This window comes from Xiphophorus maculatus, chromosome 17, assembly GCF_002775205.1.
Source record: "Xiphophorus maculatus strain JP 163 A chromosome 17, X_maculatus-5.0-male, whole genome shotgun sequence".
Classification (NCBI taxonomy): domain Eukaryota; kingdom Metazoa; phylum Chordata; class Actinopteri; order Cyprinodontiformes; family Poeciliidae; genus Xiphophorus; species Xiphophorus maculatus.
Genome location: NC_036459.1, coordinates 20,218,436 through 20,237,412, shown reverse-complemented (window position 1 = coordinate 20,237,412; position 18,977 = coordinate 20,218,436). Strand labels below are relative to the sequence as shown.

Below are 18,977 nucleotides of genomic sequence, written 5' to 3'. Positions count from 1 at the left end.
CCTTTGACATTTTGAAACAACTCAGTGGTGAAGTTGTTTATCTTCACCAATAAAGTGAAGATAAAGAAAGTTGTTCGCTAGTAAAACCTGACCGTGGGGATTTAATAGAATAGCAATCTCCATCCGCTCAAATTGGTCTCTTCTTTTTGAGGGTGAAAAAAAAAAGTCAAACACTGAACCTCACCAAATCCATGCTAGCTAGTATTTCTCTGCTGCTTCCCAGGTCAGATATAAGGTCTGACCTGAAACTGAGATAGCCTATTTTGATTTGTGGCAACTCTTTTTCTTCAAATTCAATGAGGATTGACAAACTTCCTACTTTTCCTCCATTTATTGTTTTTGACAATCTCTTCAAGATCTCCTCTGATGTTGCTTAGTACATCAAATTTTGAATGCAATTACCGCCATCTAGTGGACAGGAGGTTTCCCTCGTCCTATATCGCAATTTTCTATTTAATCGCTGTAGGCTCAATAGAAATAATAGAAAACCGTCTCATCTTGATCTACTCTGTCATATGTCTGACTCCTCCAACACACATCACTGTCTGGTGTTTCCCCATCATTTAGAAAGATGTGATAATGGAGCTTCTCATTATGCATCTTCTTTCTATATTTGTCCACTCACGATTGTTAATTTTTTTTTGAGAAACTGAATGATCTATGGAGGTATCTTCATATCACCTTTTTGAAGCTTTTTTTATGCTGTAATAGCTATGTTTTTTTTCGTACTTGTTCTGGGACCAATTTAAAAAAAACCTACTTGGCCTATGAAAGTAGTCAGATGATTTGTAGAAAATGGATGTATCATATTTCCAAAACTTAAAAAGGCGTTTGTCTGATCAAAAGGAAGATTTTTCAAACTTTTTTAGTCTCAATTGAAAAATAGAAACAAACTTAGTGTACTAGTATACTCAGCAATCAGAACAGGAGTTATGTCACACTTCCTTTGAAAATGCATGCTGTTTAAGACAATAATTAAAGGCAGATTTGGATGGTGTGGTTATTAACATGCCACCCAAATCGATAGTAATTTCTTGCTAATAGATTTTTGTCCTAATTCAAAATTTTTAAAATTGAATCAACTGCCTGTAAAGCACAGGGTATCAGACATTAAATTCTGAAGTCTCATTTTTAATAATAATATTCAAAATTACAATATAAGCTTGAAGTATTTCACTCTGTGTGTAAAAGTATTTGAGTTTGACTTTCTGACATGAGTGAAAAACAGAACTCTTTCCAAATATTTCAATTTTCTGAGATGTACTTGTTAAAAGGATGAGTGGAGAAATCTAGCAGGACATTCTTGGCAAGAATCAGAAGTTGAAATAAGTGTGGATTTCCAAGCAGGACAATATGCTGAAAACAAAGGCTAAGGAATTCCTAACTGGTAAGAAAGTAAAGTGCAAAAATTGCCCACTTGGTCACCTGGCTTGAATTGTAAGTCTATAAAAAAAGCAAAAATCAGAATGTATGAACCCCCAGAGCCTTCAAAAGTTGAAGACAGATTTTAAGATAGAATTGTTCAAACTCATGCCTGAGCAATCCAAGTGACTAACTCTAAATACAGAATATTTTGAAGTACTTATAAGAAAGGCTTTTTCACAAGGTATTTAGGAAATGCTGTTGTTGGTCAGAATCAGACATGCTGACAAAGAAACGGCATCGCTTCACCGTGACGCACCTCAACGCCCCGGTATGGCCTGCTCACTGTTTGCTCTCTGCTTCACCTTAACCTAACATTACTACCAGGCAGGTTCGCACTGCTGCTGACGGGATCTGGGCTGGAAGTGAGCCGCTCTGAATAAGTTACTACCTCTGAATGTCTGGATGGGCCTACCAGCAGCTAGTTTTCTTTGCCTTGATATATCTCAGTGTTATAATTTTACATCTCTCAGAGGTGCTAACATTGAAAAATTATGTAGAGTTAACCCGTCTGTGTCAAGACTCTGGGTTTTTGGGTTTGGTTTTATGTACTACCCTTGTAGTGTTTTCTAGTTATCTTATTTTGTTACTCTAGGTTTAGTTATTCTTTTATATCCGAGTCTACGTCTGTCCCTCGTAGTGTTTTCTAATTAGGTTTGTTTCTTTGTTTAGTCCTTTTGCTTATTCTAGTTTCTGTGTTTCTGAGTTCTAATTATTACTATTAGGTCAGCCTGGTTTCTGTTATAGTTTCCCCCTCATGTATTTGTCTCTTTCTAGTTCATCGTGTTTTTTTTTTACTCGTAGTGTTTCTTTAGTGTTAGAATTATTTCCAGCTTCCTTGTGTTTCCTCCCTCACTCTTTTCTGTTCTCCTTTGCATCTTCCCAGCTACCCTGTGCCACCTTCACCCCTCAGCCCGGCTCCTGATCCAACCACTCTTACCTGCAGTCAATTAGCTAATCAGCTCAGGTCTTTGTCTGGCGCTTAACCTCCCAGTACCCATCCTCTCCCACTACTCGTCCTGTCCTCATGTGACAGGACTATTCCTGTCACATGAGGAAGTGACAGGAGTAGTCCTGTCACTTCCTCATGTGTTGTCCTTGTGTTTTCTTCTTGCTGGTTTTCTTTCCTTGGTTTTGTTTTGCAGTTCTCCAATTGATCTTTGTAAGTTTCCTTTCTTTACCCTTCATTAAATCTCATAATTCACTGTCTGCCTCAGTTTCCTGCATTTGGATCCAACTCCAACCACCTACACAAAATTACACTGAACGTTTTTGATCTTTAAAGCAGTCTGCTATGGTGGTTAGACATTTTATTTAGCATTTTATTTTAAATAAAATTTTACTAAATAAAATAGCATAAAATTAGCTTATTTCATAACCAGCGACAACTACAGTCTCAGATCAGCACTCTCAGCAGTAGAAACAGCAAGTTTATCATTATACCCTTTTTAACTTTGAGCCCCTGCCCATTAAAAGGTCTTTGCACGGCCCTGCATTATCCTAATTAATCAGGCAGATATTTTCTCTGTTTCAACCATCCGACATACCAAAGTGAGTGAATAAATGTTCATGTTCATTTTTCAGCTAAGATTAGTAAAATTTACTCAGGAAAGTTCACCTAGACCATTTGGGACCAAATGTTTCTTGAAACGGCGTTGAAGTCAAAGTCCTACTTGTTTCGTTTTTTGTTTACGGCTTTTAAGCCATAAGCAAACAACAATCAACTTTGTGCATTGTGTTTGTTCTTCATTTCAGTGTTATTAACTTGTAGCCATAATGTTTAACTAATGAATTGGATAACTGCATCAAATAAGAGATAAAGCTGTAGCGCTTCTTCACGCATGCTCCTGATTCGTCCATGCTCAGGGCTTCTCTGTGGCAGCTGTCGTCATCACATCAGACGTGTCGTGGTTGCAGTCTGGTGATGACCTGAGCTTTGATTTGTGATTACTCATCAGGTAACCTGCATGTATATTAACCTACGAGGCCCATGCAGCTAAATTCTATCGAATAGTTCTCCTGATTTATTTCTACTGTTAAATTCTTTCAATTTGGGTTAAATTGATATAATTCCCATCTGATTGTGTACTTCTCGGTTTTATCTCATTCATCCATCCCTGCGATGCTAGTCTTCTGGTGAATAACTTAAGTCTTGGCTGCCATCCTGATGTGTTGCGTGCTTGTTGGTGTCGCCCTCAGACAGATGGGTGCTTTGGGTCGCGCCTGAGATGAGATAGCGTCCTCTCTGTCTCCGTCGAGCTGCTGCAGAAAGGCGCACGCAGGAAAGACGTGGGCACCTTACTACTGGAATTTCATAGCCTATTGTTTTTGGAGCCTTGCTAAAGGAAGTATTCTCCCTGTTCTTCCATCTAACACCATTTTTGGATGATGATTCCGCTGTTCTTCAAAGATGATGTGAGTTGAATCGGAAGGGAAGCTGCAGAGGAGCTGTCCGTCTCTCTAGGTGCTGATGCGGCTGTGACAGGAGCGAGTATGGCCGCCGGGAAGTTGTTGCTCTACACCGGGCTCTCCTTGTCTCTTTGTGCCTTGGGCATGCTCGCCGTGGCAATGTGCTCGGATCATTGGTACGAGACAGACGCCAGAAGGTACAAGGAGCGATGCCGAAGTTTCTCCAGCCGCCGTAAGGACCCGGGCTTTATCTATATCCCCAACAACAGCCTGCCGCTGCGGGCCAGCCGAGTCAGCATGCCTCGCTGGGAGGACAAGGTGCTATTGGCCCGAAACCGAAGGCAGCTGTTCGCCATGAGCGCCGCAGACGAATGCAGCAGGCAGTATAACTCCACCAACATGGGGCTGTGGAGGAAATGCCACCGGCTTGGCTTCGACCAGGTGATCGAAGATCACATTCGCAAAGGTAAGTGTATAAATTGGGAGAAAGTTGTGAAGAAACATGTTATTTCGGGTCGCTGCGCAGCATACGTGTGTTGCGACATTTAACATGTAAAAATAAATTAGGCCACCGTGTGGTGACTGGCCACTTGACCAAAGGGCGAGCAAGGGCATCAGCATGCGAATAGATGGCAGGAGGCTCTGGCTCTCTGAGCGGACAGTGGTTATCATTGAGTTTGACATGACGGGGAGCATTGCGTGTGAACTTTCAACGGATGCGATGTGACGCTTGCCTCAACCACACAGTGACATAATCATGGGATGCATGGGAGTGCTAGCTGAAGCTCTCTACGTAAAGCAGCGAGGTGCCTCCTAGGATGTGTGGTACATATGGAGGTCTGTAGCACATAGTACACACTAACTAGATAAAAGAAAGAAAATCAGATTTTGAGTTGAAATTGCCTTTACAACAAACTTTTACTTATAAAAACTCAAAAGCAAAACTGACACATCATTAATACCCCATTTGTTTACGTAGACATCCATGTTCTTTGTCAACTTGAAAAAGTCAAATTCCACACGAAAGTCAGCAACTACCCGTCTCTGAAATAAAACACAAGCATGATCTGTTTAAGTCCATTAATTTTGTTCTTTCTTGATGTTCATATTGCAAGTTGTACTATGAAACTTGTTACACCAAATAGAGGCACACATTTCAGCTGGGTGTTTTTTTCCCCTTTTTTGTCAGAGGTAAGGCATTTTGGCCTACACATGAATTAATATACCAATCATGTATTTTTTCAGATGTTGGTAAACTGTAACAGCAGACCATCTTCTGTGCATTCCTTCAGGTCCCAGAGCTGTCTCAATGTCCATCTTCACAGGGGGTTCACAACTTCAGAATATCCGGAGGCCTTTTCCTTTCTGGAGCACAGAACACGTGCTGAATGCACGGATGGCACATTCATTTAAAAAAAATGTATCTGATGTTGAAGTGCAGAAACACTGTGTACACCGTGTTCCAAATTATTATGCAAATTGGATTTAAGTGTCATAAAGATTACATTTTTTGTTGTGCTATTAAATTTATAGATGGTATTGTGTGTCAGGGCTCTTTGAATCTAATTTTAATATAATTAATTAATTTCAGAGAGCTCAATTAAAGGAAATCTACTTAAGAAGGATGTTCCACATTATTAAACAGGCCACAGGTTTCAAGCAATATGGGAAAGAGAAAAGATCTCTCTGCTGACAAAAATCATCAGATAGTATAGTGCCGTATGACAAGGTATGAAAACATTAGATATTTAACGAAAACTGAAGCGTTATCGTACTGTGAAGAGATTTGTGGCTGATTCAGAACAAAGATGGGTTTGTACAGATAAAGGCAGAATGAGGAAGGTTTCTGTTAGACAAATTCATCAGATTAAGAGAGCAGCTGTTAAAATGCCCTTACAAAGCAGCAAACAGTTATTTGAAGCTGCTGGTGCCTCTGGAACCTCAAGGTGGAGGATCCTCCAGAGGCTTGCGGTGCATGAACCTACTATTGGGCCCCTAACCAGAGCTCACAAGCAGAAACGGCCGCAGTGGGCCCAGATGTACATGAAGATTCATTTTCAAACAGACTTGTTCACTGATGACCACTGTACAATCCTGGATGGTCCAGATGGATGCAGTAGTGGATTGGTGGTGGATGGTCACCACGTCCCAACACGACTGTGACGTCAGCAAGGAGGTGGTGGAGTCATGCTTTGGGCCGAAATCATGGTGAGAGAGAGAGAGCTGGTTGGCCCCTTCAGAGTCCCCGAAGGTGTGAAAATGACCTCAACAAAGTAAATGGACTTTCTGACTGATCACTTTCTTTCATGTTCAAAAAGAAGAGCCAGACCTTCAGTATCAAAATCATCTTCATGCATGACAATGCAACCATCTCATGCTGCAAGGAATGCTACTGTGCCATTGGCTGCTATGGGCATAAAAGGGGAGAAACTCATGGTGTGGTCACCATCCTCCTCTGACCTCTGACCTCAACCCTATTGAGAACCTTTGGAGTTTCCTCAAGCAGAAGATCTGAGGGTGGAATGCAGTTCATATCAAACCAGCAGCTCTGGGAAGGTATTCTGACATCCTGCAAAGAAATTCAAGCAGAAACTTTCCACAAACTCACAAGTTCAATGGATGCAAGAATCCAATGTTAATTGATCCAATGGAACTCGGTCTGTTAAGATGTTTTGATTGAAATAGCTTTTGATTTTAGTACATGTGACCACTTAATGCTGCACATTCAAAGAATGACTGTTTGAAGTTCTATATAATCCATAAAATGTTTAGAAAATCTGCTGTGCATAATAATTTGGAAAAGTGCATTTTGAGCTTTTTATTTTTGAAAAAAATACTGTTCTCATGGGAAGCTTTGTTGAGTAAAATTTGATTTATACTGTAATAGTTCATGACTTGAAAATTATACTGACCATCATTTGCATTGACCATTTAAGAAAATCAGAGAAAATATCACTTGCATAATAATTTGGAACATGGTGTATATTACTGGTTTGAAGTTACTAAATATGTTTGATTATGATTCACCTAATTAGGTTCTAATGAAGTTGGATAAAGTTGTGTTCCTTCTAATCTGTGTAGTTCTAGTTTTAATCAAATTTCCCATGTTTCCACATACGAGTCACTAAAACGGATTGTTTGGGAGGAGTTCTGGTGCCACTCACAATGCAGACAGTGTCAGGGTTTGCGTTTTCTGTTTTATTTTGTTTTTCTTTTTGGTTTGAGTTTTTTCTTTCTGCCATTGGAACCGGCATTCCTCATGACATCCACCAGACGTCGCCAACATGCAGAGCTCCTGGGAAGCTGCTGAGTTCAACCCGTCTACACACCTGCAGCTTGTTTTGGAGGGCGTGAATTATGGATTTAAGCAGCAGCTCCTCTTCTTCTCATCGCCTGAGTGTTTGCTTACTTCGGTAACAACTCGTTCCAGAAATAGGCTCTCTGTGATCTGCTCCGCTCTAACCCTTTGTTGTCTTCCTCGTCAGATATCCTGCTGTTCTCTCGCGGTTCTGGCGAAGAACAGTCCTTCCCGAATTCCGTGTGAGTCTGTGCTTCCCTCGTTGTGGATTACCTACCTCCTGTGTCCTCCCTCGACGCTGTCGGTGCTACCGGTCAGACGCCACTCCTCGTGTGCTCACCTTTTCCTCTCGTCGATCCCTCTCCGGTGGATTCCCCTTCGGAAGCGTCCGGGCCAGGTGGTCCAAGCCCGAACCCAGTCGGAGAAAGTATACATCGAACCACAGTCTGAGCCATCCCGCCAGCGGTACATACCTGTCCGTTCTCCAACTAAAAGAACCCCGCCCAGGTCGCGGCTCAAGTCTCCATCCCCTTCCTTCCAAGTAAGACACACTCTGGATTATTCCTGAAAGATTCTCACCTTACTGTTCTAACCCTGCTTCTCCTGTTGGTAGCAAGACGACCCGGTCATCAGCTCCAGTATTCGCTTCCTGACCCCTCCCCTGACTTCAATAAAACTTATTATTGTGCACTTTATCGATCTCTTCTGCTCGTGTTCTTGCATGTGGGTTCGTAAACTGAAACTCATCATGACAGAACACTCAGGCCATGCTACGACCTCCGCAGACGCGATCAGAAGAGCGATATCAGACCAACAAGCCCTCATTCAGTCCCACGATGCAGCTCTGAGAGAGCTGGGAAATCGCCAAGCCGAAACTAACCGACGATTAACTGAACTCTCCAATTTCCTACAGAACTCAGTACCACAGGACGCAAACCAATCTTCTGTTTCCCCATCTGCTCCGTCATTAGTCCCGGATCTGCCCGTCCGCTCCGGGTTCTCTGAGGTCCGCCCGGCAACTCCAGATAAGTTTTCTGGTGACATCAAGAAGGTAAAAGGATTTGTCCTTCAATGCACCATTGTCTTTAACCATTCGCCACAGAGTTTTCCCAATGATGACCGTAAAATTTCTTATGTATTATCCTTGTTGACGGGCCGAGCCTTAGAGTGGGCCGAAGCCCGGTTTACCACAACAGCTAATTATGGATGTACCTACCCCGAGTTTCTAAATGAATTAAAACAGGTTTTCTGCCAGGAAACTGAAGGAACATCCTCTTCCAGAGACTTGCACTGGCTAAAGCAGGGTCAGAAAAGCGTTTCTGATTTCGCCATAGATTTTAGGATCAAAGCGGCCGCATCTGGCTGGAACGTTATAGCTCTCAAGAGCGCCTTTTTTCATGGTCTAAACAAGCAGATAAAGGACGAACTAGCCACGTTGGATGAACCAGAATCCTTGAACGATTTCATAAACCTAGCTATAAGATTGGACAACCGAATCTGTGCTAGAGCCAGGGAACGCACCCGTCGAGTCTCTTCTCCACGCGCTTTTCTAACCAGCAGTCGTCCTTCTGCTCAGCACTCACCTCCTCCCCCAGCCCCAGGTGTTGAACCCATGCAAATAGGAAACACGAGGCTCACACCCGAAGAGCGTCAACGGAGGCTACGCTCCCGGCTCTGCATTTACTGCGGTGAGCCGAACCATGTGATCGCTAACTGTCCTGTACGTTTAAACCCGCAGGTCCGGCAGTGAAAGTGGGGAGACTGCCGGCATCGTCCACTCCTAAACCCCGTCTCACCTTTCCTGTCACCCTATTCACCGACAATGACTCACTTTCAGTGTCAGTTCTCATTGACTCCGGTTGCGAACAAAATCTCATCAGTTCCGACATAATTCACCAGCTCTCCATGCCTACTGAACCGCTACCAGTTCCTCTCCGTGTCGCTGCCCTGGACGGGAAGGGTCTACCCCAGATAACCCACCGGACCAAGCCACTACGCCTGCTAATTTCTGGTAACCACACTGAAGAGATCATTTTCTATGTGTTTCCCACAACCAGTTCCCCCATAGTTCTAGGATTCAACTGGCTATTCACGCATAACCCCCAGATAGATTGGGTTGAGGGAAGGATTGGTTCCTGGTCTTCCAAGTGCCACACCACCTGTCTCCGTTCCGCTGTTCCTTTGCAGTCCACACGTTCTACGATGGATGAGGTTGATCCGCCCGACGTCACCTCCGTTCCTAGTGAGTACCATGAACTCATTACTGTTTTCAGTAAAGACAAGGCCCTCTCTCTACCACCTCACAGACCATATGATTGTGCCATCGACCTCCTGCCTGGGGCCCCTCTACCTAACAGTAGACTGTATAACATCTCCAGGGCCAAACGCCAGGCCATGGAGGATTACATAAATAAATCCCTCGCTGCAGGTATTATCCGTACCTCGTCTTCCCCTTTGGGTGCTGGTTTCTTCTTTGTGGGGAAGAAGGATGGTTCTCTTAGGCCCTGCATCGACTATAGAGGCCTAAATCAAATTACCATCAAGAACAAGTATCCTTTACCTCTGCTCTCCTCTGCCTTCGAACCTGTTCAGGGGGCAACCGTCTTTTCTAAACTGGATCTTAGAAACGCTTATCATTTACTCCGTATCAGGGAGGGTGACGAATGGAAGACCACTTTTAAGACCCCTATGGGGCACTACGAGTATCTGGTCATGCCTTTTGGTTTGTCTAACGCCCCCTCTTTCTTCCAGGCCCTTGTGAACGACGTCCTCCGAGATTTCATTAATGTGTTTGTCTTTGTCTACTTAGATGACATCCTCATCTACTCAAGGACCCTTGTTGAGCACCAAAGACACGTCCGTCTAGTTCTCCAGAGGTTACTAGAGAACAAATTGTATGCGAAAGCCGAAAAATGTGAGTTCCACCGCCCATCAGTAACTTTCCTGGGGTACGTCCTTGAGAGCGGACAGATCAGAGCGGCAGAAGACAAGATCAAAGCAGTTCTGGACTGGCCTCAGCCTGAAACGCGTAAACAACTCCAACGTTTCCTAGGCTTTGCCAACTTTTACAGAAGGTTCATCCGGAACTATAGCCAGATAGCTTCCCCCCTCACAGCTCTCACCTCCACAAAAAGGGTGTTTAGTTGGACTCCACAAGCCGAGGCCGCCTTCACTGAACTCAAGTCGCGGTTCTCCAAGGCCCCTGTCCTGGTTCAACCCGACCCAAGTAAGCAGTTTGTAGTGGAGGTTGATGCATCCGATATTGGGGTGGGGGCCGTTCTGTCCCAGATCACTGAGCAGGATCAGAGATTACACCCGTGCGCTTTTTTTTCCCGCAGACTCTCTCCAGCTGAGAGAAATTATAATGTGGGAGACAGAGAATTGCTGGCCATAAAACTGGCTTTGGAAGAGTGGCGTCACTGGCTGGAGGGAGCAGAACACCCCGTTCTAGTCTGGACCGATCACAAAAACCTGTCCTACCTCCAGTCAGCTAAAAGATCCAACCCACGCCAGTCTCGCTGGTCTCTGTTCTTCGCACGCTTTAACCTTTCCATTTCCTATCGTCCAGGTTCAAAGAACGTAAAGCCAGATGCCCTGTCCAGGATACACTCCCCTGACGATTCGGAGGAAAGCCTGGCTCCCATTCTCCCGCCTAGTTGCACGGTCGGAGTAGTAACGTGGGAGATGGAGGACATCATCCGCCAAGCGCACCAAACCGAGCCTCCTCCTGAAGCCTGCCCTCCAGGTAAACTCTACGTTCCCTCCGCTGTCCGTGCCCGCTTCCTACAATGGATTCATGCCTCCAAGTTCTCTGCTCACCCTGGAGTCAGTCGCACCATAGGGTTGGTCAATCGCAGGTTTTGGTGGGGATCGATACACAAGGACGTTAAGGAGTATGTCTCCACCTGCGCAGTCTGTGCACGCAACAAGTCGTCCAACCGACCCCCTGCGGGCCTCCTACAGCCGTTACCCATACCAAGACAACCATGGTCCCACATCGCTGTCGACTTCGTCACCGGACTCCCAAGGTCCAAAGGTATGACCACCATTCTCACAATCATCGACCGTTTTTCCAAAGCCTGTCATCTCGTTCCCCTACGCAAACTACCCACCGCTGCTCAGACAGCTAAGCTACTTATCAAGCATGTTTTCAAGCTGCATGGAATACCCCAGGAGATCCTCTCCGACCGCGGGCCCCAGTTTATCTCGCAGGTCTGGCGTCAGTTCTGCTCTGCCCTGGGAGCCAAGGTGTCTCTCAGCTCCGGGTATCATCCTCAAACCAACAGGCAGACTGAACGTATGAACCAGGAGCTGGAGGCCACCCTGCGATGTCTCACCTCTACCAACCCTGATGATTGGGCTCAACACCTTCCGTGGGTAGAGTATGCACATAACGGCCACACTTCTGCAGCTACTGGTCTCTCTCCTTTTGAAATAGTCCTGGGATACCAACCTCCTCTCCTCCTGTGTGACGAAAGCGACATCTCTGTCACGTCGGTCCAGCACCACATTCGCAGAAGTCACAAGATCTGGAAGGACACCATCTCCGCCCTCAACAACTCATCCGCTATTAATAAACGACTCGCTGACCGACGTAGGATCCCTGCCCCGACATACTCCATTGGTCAGAAGGTATGGTTGTCGACATGTGACGTTCCCCTCAAATCTATGTCCAGGAAGTTGTCCCCTAGATTCATCGGTCCATTCGAGATACTGGCGCTCGTTGGTCCCTCGGCTGTGCAACTCCGACTTCCTCCATCCTTGCGTATTCACCCGACCTTCCATGTGTCCCAAATTAAACCTGTTCTCTCCAGTGAACTTTGCCCTCCGGCCGAACCCCCTCCTCCCTCCCTGGACAGGCAGGGCCACACCATTTTTGCCGTCCGTCGGCTGGTTGCCTCCCGGCGGCGGGGTCGGGGCTACCAGTACCTCGTCGACTGGGAGGGCTACGGCCCTGAAGAACGATCCTGGGTCCCTGGATCATTTATTATGGATAACACCCTCATTAGGGAGTTTTGGGACTCTCAGCCCTCGTTCTCTGCTCGGCCGCCAGGTGGCGTCTGTTGAGGGGGGGGTACTGTCAGGGTCTGCGTTTTCTGTTTTATTTTGTTTTTCTTTTTGGTTTGAGTTTTTTCTTTCTGCCATTGGAACCGGCATTCCTCATGACATCCACCAGACGTCGCCAACATGCAGAGCTCCTGGGAAGCTGCTGAGTTCAACCCGTCTACACACCTGCAGCTTGTTTTGGAGGGCGTGGATTATGGATTTAAGCAGCAGCTCCTCTTCTTCTCATCGCCTGAGTGTTTGCTTACTGCGGTAACAACTCGTTCCAGAAATAGGCTCTCTGTGATCTGCTCCGCTCTAACCCTTTGTTGTCTTCCTCGTCAGATATCCTGCTGTTCTCTCGCGGTTCTGGCGAAGAACAGTCCTTCCCGAATTCCGTGTGAGTCTGTGCTTCCCTCGTTGTGGATTACCTACCTCCTGTGTCCTCCCTCGACGCTGTCGGTGCTACCGGTCAGACGCCACTCCTCGTGTGCTCACCTTTTCCTCTCGTCGATCCCTCTCCGGTGGATTCCCCTTCGGAAGCGTCCGGGCCAGGTGGTCCAAGCCCGAACCCAGTCGGAGAAAGTATACATCGAACCACAGTCTGAGCCATCCCGCCAGCGGTACATACCTGTCCGTTCTCCAACTAAAAGAACCCCGCCCAGGTCGCGGCTCAAGTCTCCATCCCCTTCCTTCCAAGTAAGACACACTCTGGATTATTCCTGAAAGATTCTCACCTTACTGTTCTAACCCTGCTTCTCCTGTTGGTAGCAAGACGACCCGGTCATCAGCTCCAGTATTCGCTTCCTGACCCCTCCCCTGACTTCAATAAAACTTATTATTGTGCACTTTATCGATCTCTTCTGCTTGTGTTCTTGCATGTGGGTTCGTAAACTGAAACTCATCATGACAGACAGAATCGTTCACCATGTCAGACAGCTGTTCCCTGAGATGTCTATGTCAACAGAGATGAGTAATCAAATGTTAAAGCACAAATATGTACACCAAAAACACAAGCATACTGTTGTGGAGAAGTTATACACTCCCAAATAATTACTTGAATTAACACAGTCATATTTACTTTATATGTACACAAACATGTTTATCATTGATAGACATACACAATAATAACTTGTGTAAATTGTAAATTGCATACATTTAAAGACACAAATCTAAATAATTACTTGCTTTGTAAGAATTAGACCTACACAGACAGGGCCGAGCAAACTAAGCAGCCACATAGGGCCCAAGGGCCACTAAGGGGCCCCCTCAGTGGAGCTGAATTGTTTTTTGTAAAAATTTCTATGTCATTATAATAACAAAAGCACACAATTTCATTATGAAGTGACTTGTTTTATAATAGTATATATTTGATAATGTATGTAGAAATCATTATTTTAAGTTAGCAAAACAATGTCGCAGAAAATGACTTATTCTTCAAGGAGAGAGAAAAGAAAGAGGAGGAATAGAAAAAAGCCAAGATAAAGGTATATTTTCATGCATCTTGGCAATGTAATGTTTGTCAAAAAAATTGTGCTTGATAGCAACCTTGAACGGTCCGAACATTTATGCTAGTGTCTTTGAGTTTGTGTGAAACTGAGTTTTGACTTTCAATGAGTTGATTGATGCTCTGTATATTTCTGAAGGGTTTTTTTTTTTTTTTTTTTTTTTTTTTTTACTTCAAAACAGCATATTTGATAAAGTTAGATAACAATAATTAAAACTTCTCAATGTTTGACATTGTCCAGCAAAACGTTTCTACATCAGGCTACATGATTACTATATTAATAAATCAATGAGCTTGTTGAAGTGAACAAGAACATCAATAATAAGATTCCACAGAGCTACTCTAAGCTGTAGTTGGAGATATGTTGTTTGTACCAAGTTTTTTTTGTCTGAAATATATAAATATAGCAAGAAAGTCACTGAGTTTGCCACAGTGGGGTGAATATTGTTAAATGTGCAGACATGACCTGGTGGGCCGGTCTGTTAGTCAAACCTCTCACTGCAGAGCAGAAGAGGACAGAAGCTGTTATTTAAACCTTTGCTGAGGAAGATAAGATCAGGGGATAAGATGGGCTTCACATGTAAGTATCGACCAATAACTGATCTCCCAAAATTAAGGAAATCAATGCCCATAAATCGACTGGCCAACAAATCGGCTGGCCTATAAATGTATATTATACATGCATATACTGTAAGATATAATGTAAACAATACTGTCAGAGATGCAATAAGTTTATAGTAGGTGTGGGAATGATCTAATCATCTGATTGCAGCAATCCACATTGTTAGCAGAGATAGTGGGCCCCAAAACCAGATTTCGCTTAGGGCCCCATGGAATCTTGGGCCGGCCCTGTACACAGACGTAAAGTCATTGAAAAAATGATATTACCCTAGTTTTTGTCAAGTTTCTTCATTTTAATGTCTGGTACTATATTTTCCATGTCACTGTGATTGTATATAAGCAACCATAAATTATAATACAAAGCAGAGTGTGTGATATACATGTACACTGCTCACCTTAACGCGTTGCTGATTGGATGACAGGAGTGGTTATTGAAGTTATGCAGTTGTGAGGGCTACTCAGCCGACTGCTTGAGGCCCTGCTCTGATTTGGAGTGCATCGGGTTCTAGAGGTTTTAACTGAAAAAGGTCATAACTCCTGGATCGTAGGTAGTTAAAGGCTAGTTGAGTCTCCTTTGACACCAGCTTAGACAGTTCATCTCTCCTAGACCTGCTTTACATTATATAGGACGTTAGACAGAGAGCTGGTCAGTAGTCAGCCCATGGGTGTTGTGAGGTTTAGGGCGGGGCTGGCTATTGTGTAACAATGGTCTGTGGATCTTGGAGTGCTAGAAAGATGGCCTGTGACACAGCTGTCCAAGGCTTTAGATTCTCTTTCTCTCAGCTACCTCAACAAATACAGCTCAGTCTTAGTTGATCCATCCAAAGCGTCTGAATATTACAGTTTCCTTATTATGTACAGAAAAGTCTGCACCTCATCGCTGCACCATAGCTGATAGCTTCAGAGGTGTCCCGAAAATGCAATCGGAAACCTACTTCAGCGGTCGCTTCGTCCAAACTATGTGTAATGGCGATTGTTTGTCAAACCAAACATCCAATAAAAGTTCCATCAGCCACTATAAGGCACTGGGGTCAAGATTCTTCACGCAGGCAAAAGAAGTTCAATGTCCAAACTTGTTGATTATCTTGGTTGCTTTTATTTTCCTTTTCAGCAAAAATTTACAACGTTCAAACTTTCCTTTGTTCTCCTGTCTACTTCTGTTGCTCTGTTGCTCTGGTAAAAACCAAGGGCCCCAAACCCAAATGCCTGCTGGTCCTTTACCAGGCGCCTACACTTATAGAAAGTGGATTGATCCACCTTACTTCCTGTCTTAGAAAGCAAATAAATAAGAACAAATAATAAAACAAAAGATAAATAGAATCAACAATTATTAACCTGCAAATAAACTCTGCAAATAATACAAAAACTAGAAATTTAAGAATAAACTAACAAAATTCAAATGGATAAAGAAATAAAGAATAAATAGCTCCAACACTATGAAAAGCCTGATGGTGGACCGCAGTGTCCATGAGAGCTGTTAACTGAAACATTCTGTCTGAGCGCCCACATAAAAAGTAATAGTCAGGAGTTATAGCATTATTTTCTAATAAAGTTGCTAAGTTTCAACGTCATGATAAATTGGTTGTAGGTCAGCATCTTTGTTGAGGCCAGTAGAGTAGATTTGAGGTATTTTCACATCCCTTGCATCATTAAGGTTCAAAGATAATATAAAACTACTCATAATCACACAAAAAAGATCCATAAAACAAGAAAATACAGCATCTTATCAGTTGTTTTGTTAAATTTCCTGTAACTCATTTAATTCAAGCTCTGATTTTATTTCATTTTTTTGCATCAGTTTTTAACGTATACCACAGTGGTCCTTAAGCCATCAGAAGTCCTTTGTCTCATTATTCATTTCACAGAGTCCACAAACAATTTTCTATTAGGGAAAAAATAATCTATATCTACATCCTGTTTTCCTTTTGTTACTTCCAAAAAACCTCTAATCTGTTCTAGACTGCAACCATTAGTAATCTGACCATCAGGAATAGAGGAATCAGAAAACACTCTATCCCCAGCAGAATCACCTTCTCTTCCACTCTTTTTGGTAACACTATTTGACGAGGTGTGCATAAGACTGACATGACACTGTCATAAACATGACATATCACTTGTCATGAACATGAAGGAGTCTTTATGAATGTCTATGTTGTCATGAAGTGTCAGTCAGTAAATAATGACACTTTTAATGCAAACTTGCTTTAAAAGTTGCATTAAAAGTACCAACTTTGCATGATTTAGCAAACAATGTCACTTTAGTGGAAAGTTGACCGTTTTAATGGACTTTCTATGCAACCTTTAGAGCAACTTTGCATTAAAAATGTCATTATTTACCGAATGACACTTCATGACAACAGTCGTAGAGATTCATAAAGACTCCTTCATGTTCATGACAAGTGTTATGTCATGTTTATGACAGTGTCATGTCAGTCTTATGCACACCCCGTCAAATAAAGTGTTACCCTCTTTTCTTTTTACTGCCTTTTTTTTAGGTTTTACCCCTTCAGTTTCTTAGGAATCGCCCTTTAGTCATTTCCCGAATCTGAAGTTGGTTTCCGATTGCAGCTTTGTGTCTCTTAGGATAATATCCTCATCTGAAACATCTCTAGACCATAAACATTGTAAATCGTACTCTATGTCTCTCGTCTAGAGTCCACTACCACTCTCGGAACTGCAGAAACTGTAAAAACAGCTTTTTCATCCAAGAAAGGCGTGCACAATTTTTCAAAAAAATTCTCAGGACCTCGAGAAAATAAGTCGGGATATTGAGAAACTAAGTCAGGATTGCTTCTTCTTTTTCCCTCCAGATCCCCTTACGGGCTCCGTAGCTTAGGTTTCACTCTGAGTATAATTATGTACACCAAGTACTTTCAAATAAGAAAACAACATTTCTTTCTTTCCTGATTTTCTTCAGAAAATGCTACATCTAGCTTTCACAAAGCAATAAAATAATAGAAAAACTTAAATCCTGTTGTCTGGATAATATGGCAGTTTTGAAGCCATATAAGCACTGAGTGATGGCTTTCTTTTCCTACTAGGGTTGTCTCAGTCGATGGAGTGATTGTTCCCACTGAAGTCAAAGTCATGCTGCTTTTTTTAAACATAAAAATAAGACAAAAATTTTTATCCAATATCATGTGCATTCAAAATTATGATTTCTGTACGATTCCTTGTAAAAAACAAATACTACTTGAAGCTAGACTAATCATCAGTATACTTAGGGATTTATTAACTTGAAATATGTTAGTTTGTGCTTAGTTTAGTTTAATTGTAATTAAATTGCAGAAAATCACAAATTGAAGTGAACTAAGTGTACTTTCACATGCGTTTTTGTAACAATTAAAGTTCTACTTTGCACACAGCTTTTTATGTAATATGAACATGCTTGATTAATATATCTTAAGTGTATTATTTTTGTGATCAAATTACATTGGGGGGGAACCGTCAGATAATGCTTCTGCATGTTGGTGTTCCCACTAAAGCCTCTTTTTTATAGGGGGGGGAGGGGGGGGGGCTCTGATTTTACCTTTACAAAAATCCTACAACGTCCTGCAGTGTGTGGTGTGTTACGTGGTGGTGTGTTGAATACGCCCGATCTAAAATCGGACGTATTCAACATTGTCTTGGCGCGATTGTCCCAGCCTGTGGGGTTTTCCCTGATTGGGAGCGAGAATCAGAAAGTGCGGTGACGTAAGAATCCTAAACAATTGACATGGCGCAACTGAGAGTCCGGTGGACATCGGAGGTGATATGTGGAAATGTTTATTTCTATATGTAAAGGTCATTTTTATACATGTTTATTATATGTGGTTATGTTTATTTAGTTAAAAATGTTAACTACAAACAAACATAACTGGCCTCCAAATCATAGTGCAGCAAATAGAGCGGCTGCTCCCGCCGTCTTTTATCAAACGCCTTTTCTTTTTTATCGCTTAAAATGAGTCCACAAACTGTCACTACTGCTTCTACATCGTCATGCGTGTTTGATTATTCTAAATTCATGTATAGTATTGTCATGATGGGTGCGTTTTTCAAGCCCACATGCAGAACACCACACAGGAGAGAAATGTGAAATAAAAGATAAATTTATTGAAAAAACACTGCTGGCAGGAATAGTTGGCTCGGGTCGGGTCCAGGGAGAGAGGCTGGTTCAGGGAATCAAACAGTTCACTAGAGAAGCAGAGGGAGGTGATGAGTTCAGGTTTGTAGGAAATGACAACGTTAAAGTGAAGGGGCTGATCTTACTTGTGATCGGCAGGTTAGAGAAGTGGGAGGGTAACTGCAGCGTCCGGGGTTTGTTCTCAGAGGTTCCAGGTGGTAGTTTGTCTGACAGCGGGGATCCAGGAGGCAATGGGAGTACGTCGGAGGGCGGACAGGTAGGCTCAGGATCAGCGGATGAAGAGGAGCCAGGAGGAAAACACCTGGAGGCAGGAGAAGCAACGAAGAAAAACTTTCACTAAGAGTGGGTCAACAAGGCAAAAACAGAAGCAAGCTTCTAGGGGCTCAGAGGTACCGTGACTGGCTAACACTCAGGCGCCGAAGGACTGGCAGTCAGCTCCTCTTGAACCTCACACTGATGAGCCAAACCCGCATCAGGTGTGGGATGACGTCATCCACGCCCTCCGACGGATGGTAAAGGCGCCATCTAGTGGTGGAGAAAAAGGAGTGCAGGCA

At 43.4% G+C, this 18,977-nt stretch overlaps 1 protein-coding gene across 2 annotated transcripts in view; it reads left to right on the top strand.

The window, feature by feature from the left end:
- Nucleotides 1–3,312: 3,312 nt before the first annotated feature.
- tmem178b (transmembrane protein 178B) overlaps nucleotides 3,313–18,977 on the top strand; it is a 54,546-nt gene continuing 38,881 nt past the window's right edge. Inside the window, exons 1-2 of one of the 2 annotated variants that reach the window (XM_023350069.1) lie at nucleotides 3,313–3,380; nucleotides 3,626–4,297. In XM_023350069.1, coding sequence (XP_023205837.1) covers nucleotides 3,916–4,297 — 382 coding nt within the window. In that variant the 5' untranslated portion in view covers nucleotides 3,313–3,380; nucleotides 3,626–3,915. Of the gene's footprint in view, nucleotides 3,381–3,621; nucleotides 4,298–18,977 lie in introns of both variants that reach the window. The other variant, XM_023350068.1, reaches the window with a different exon arrangement.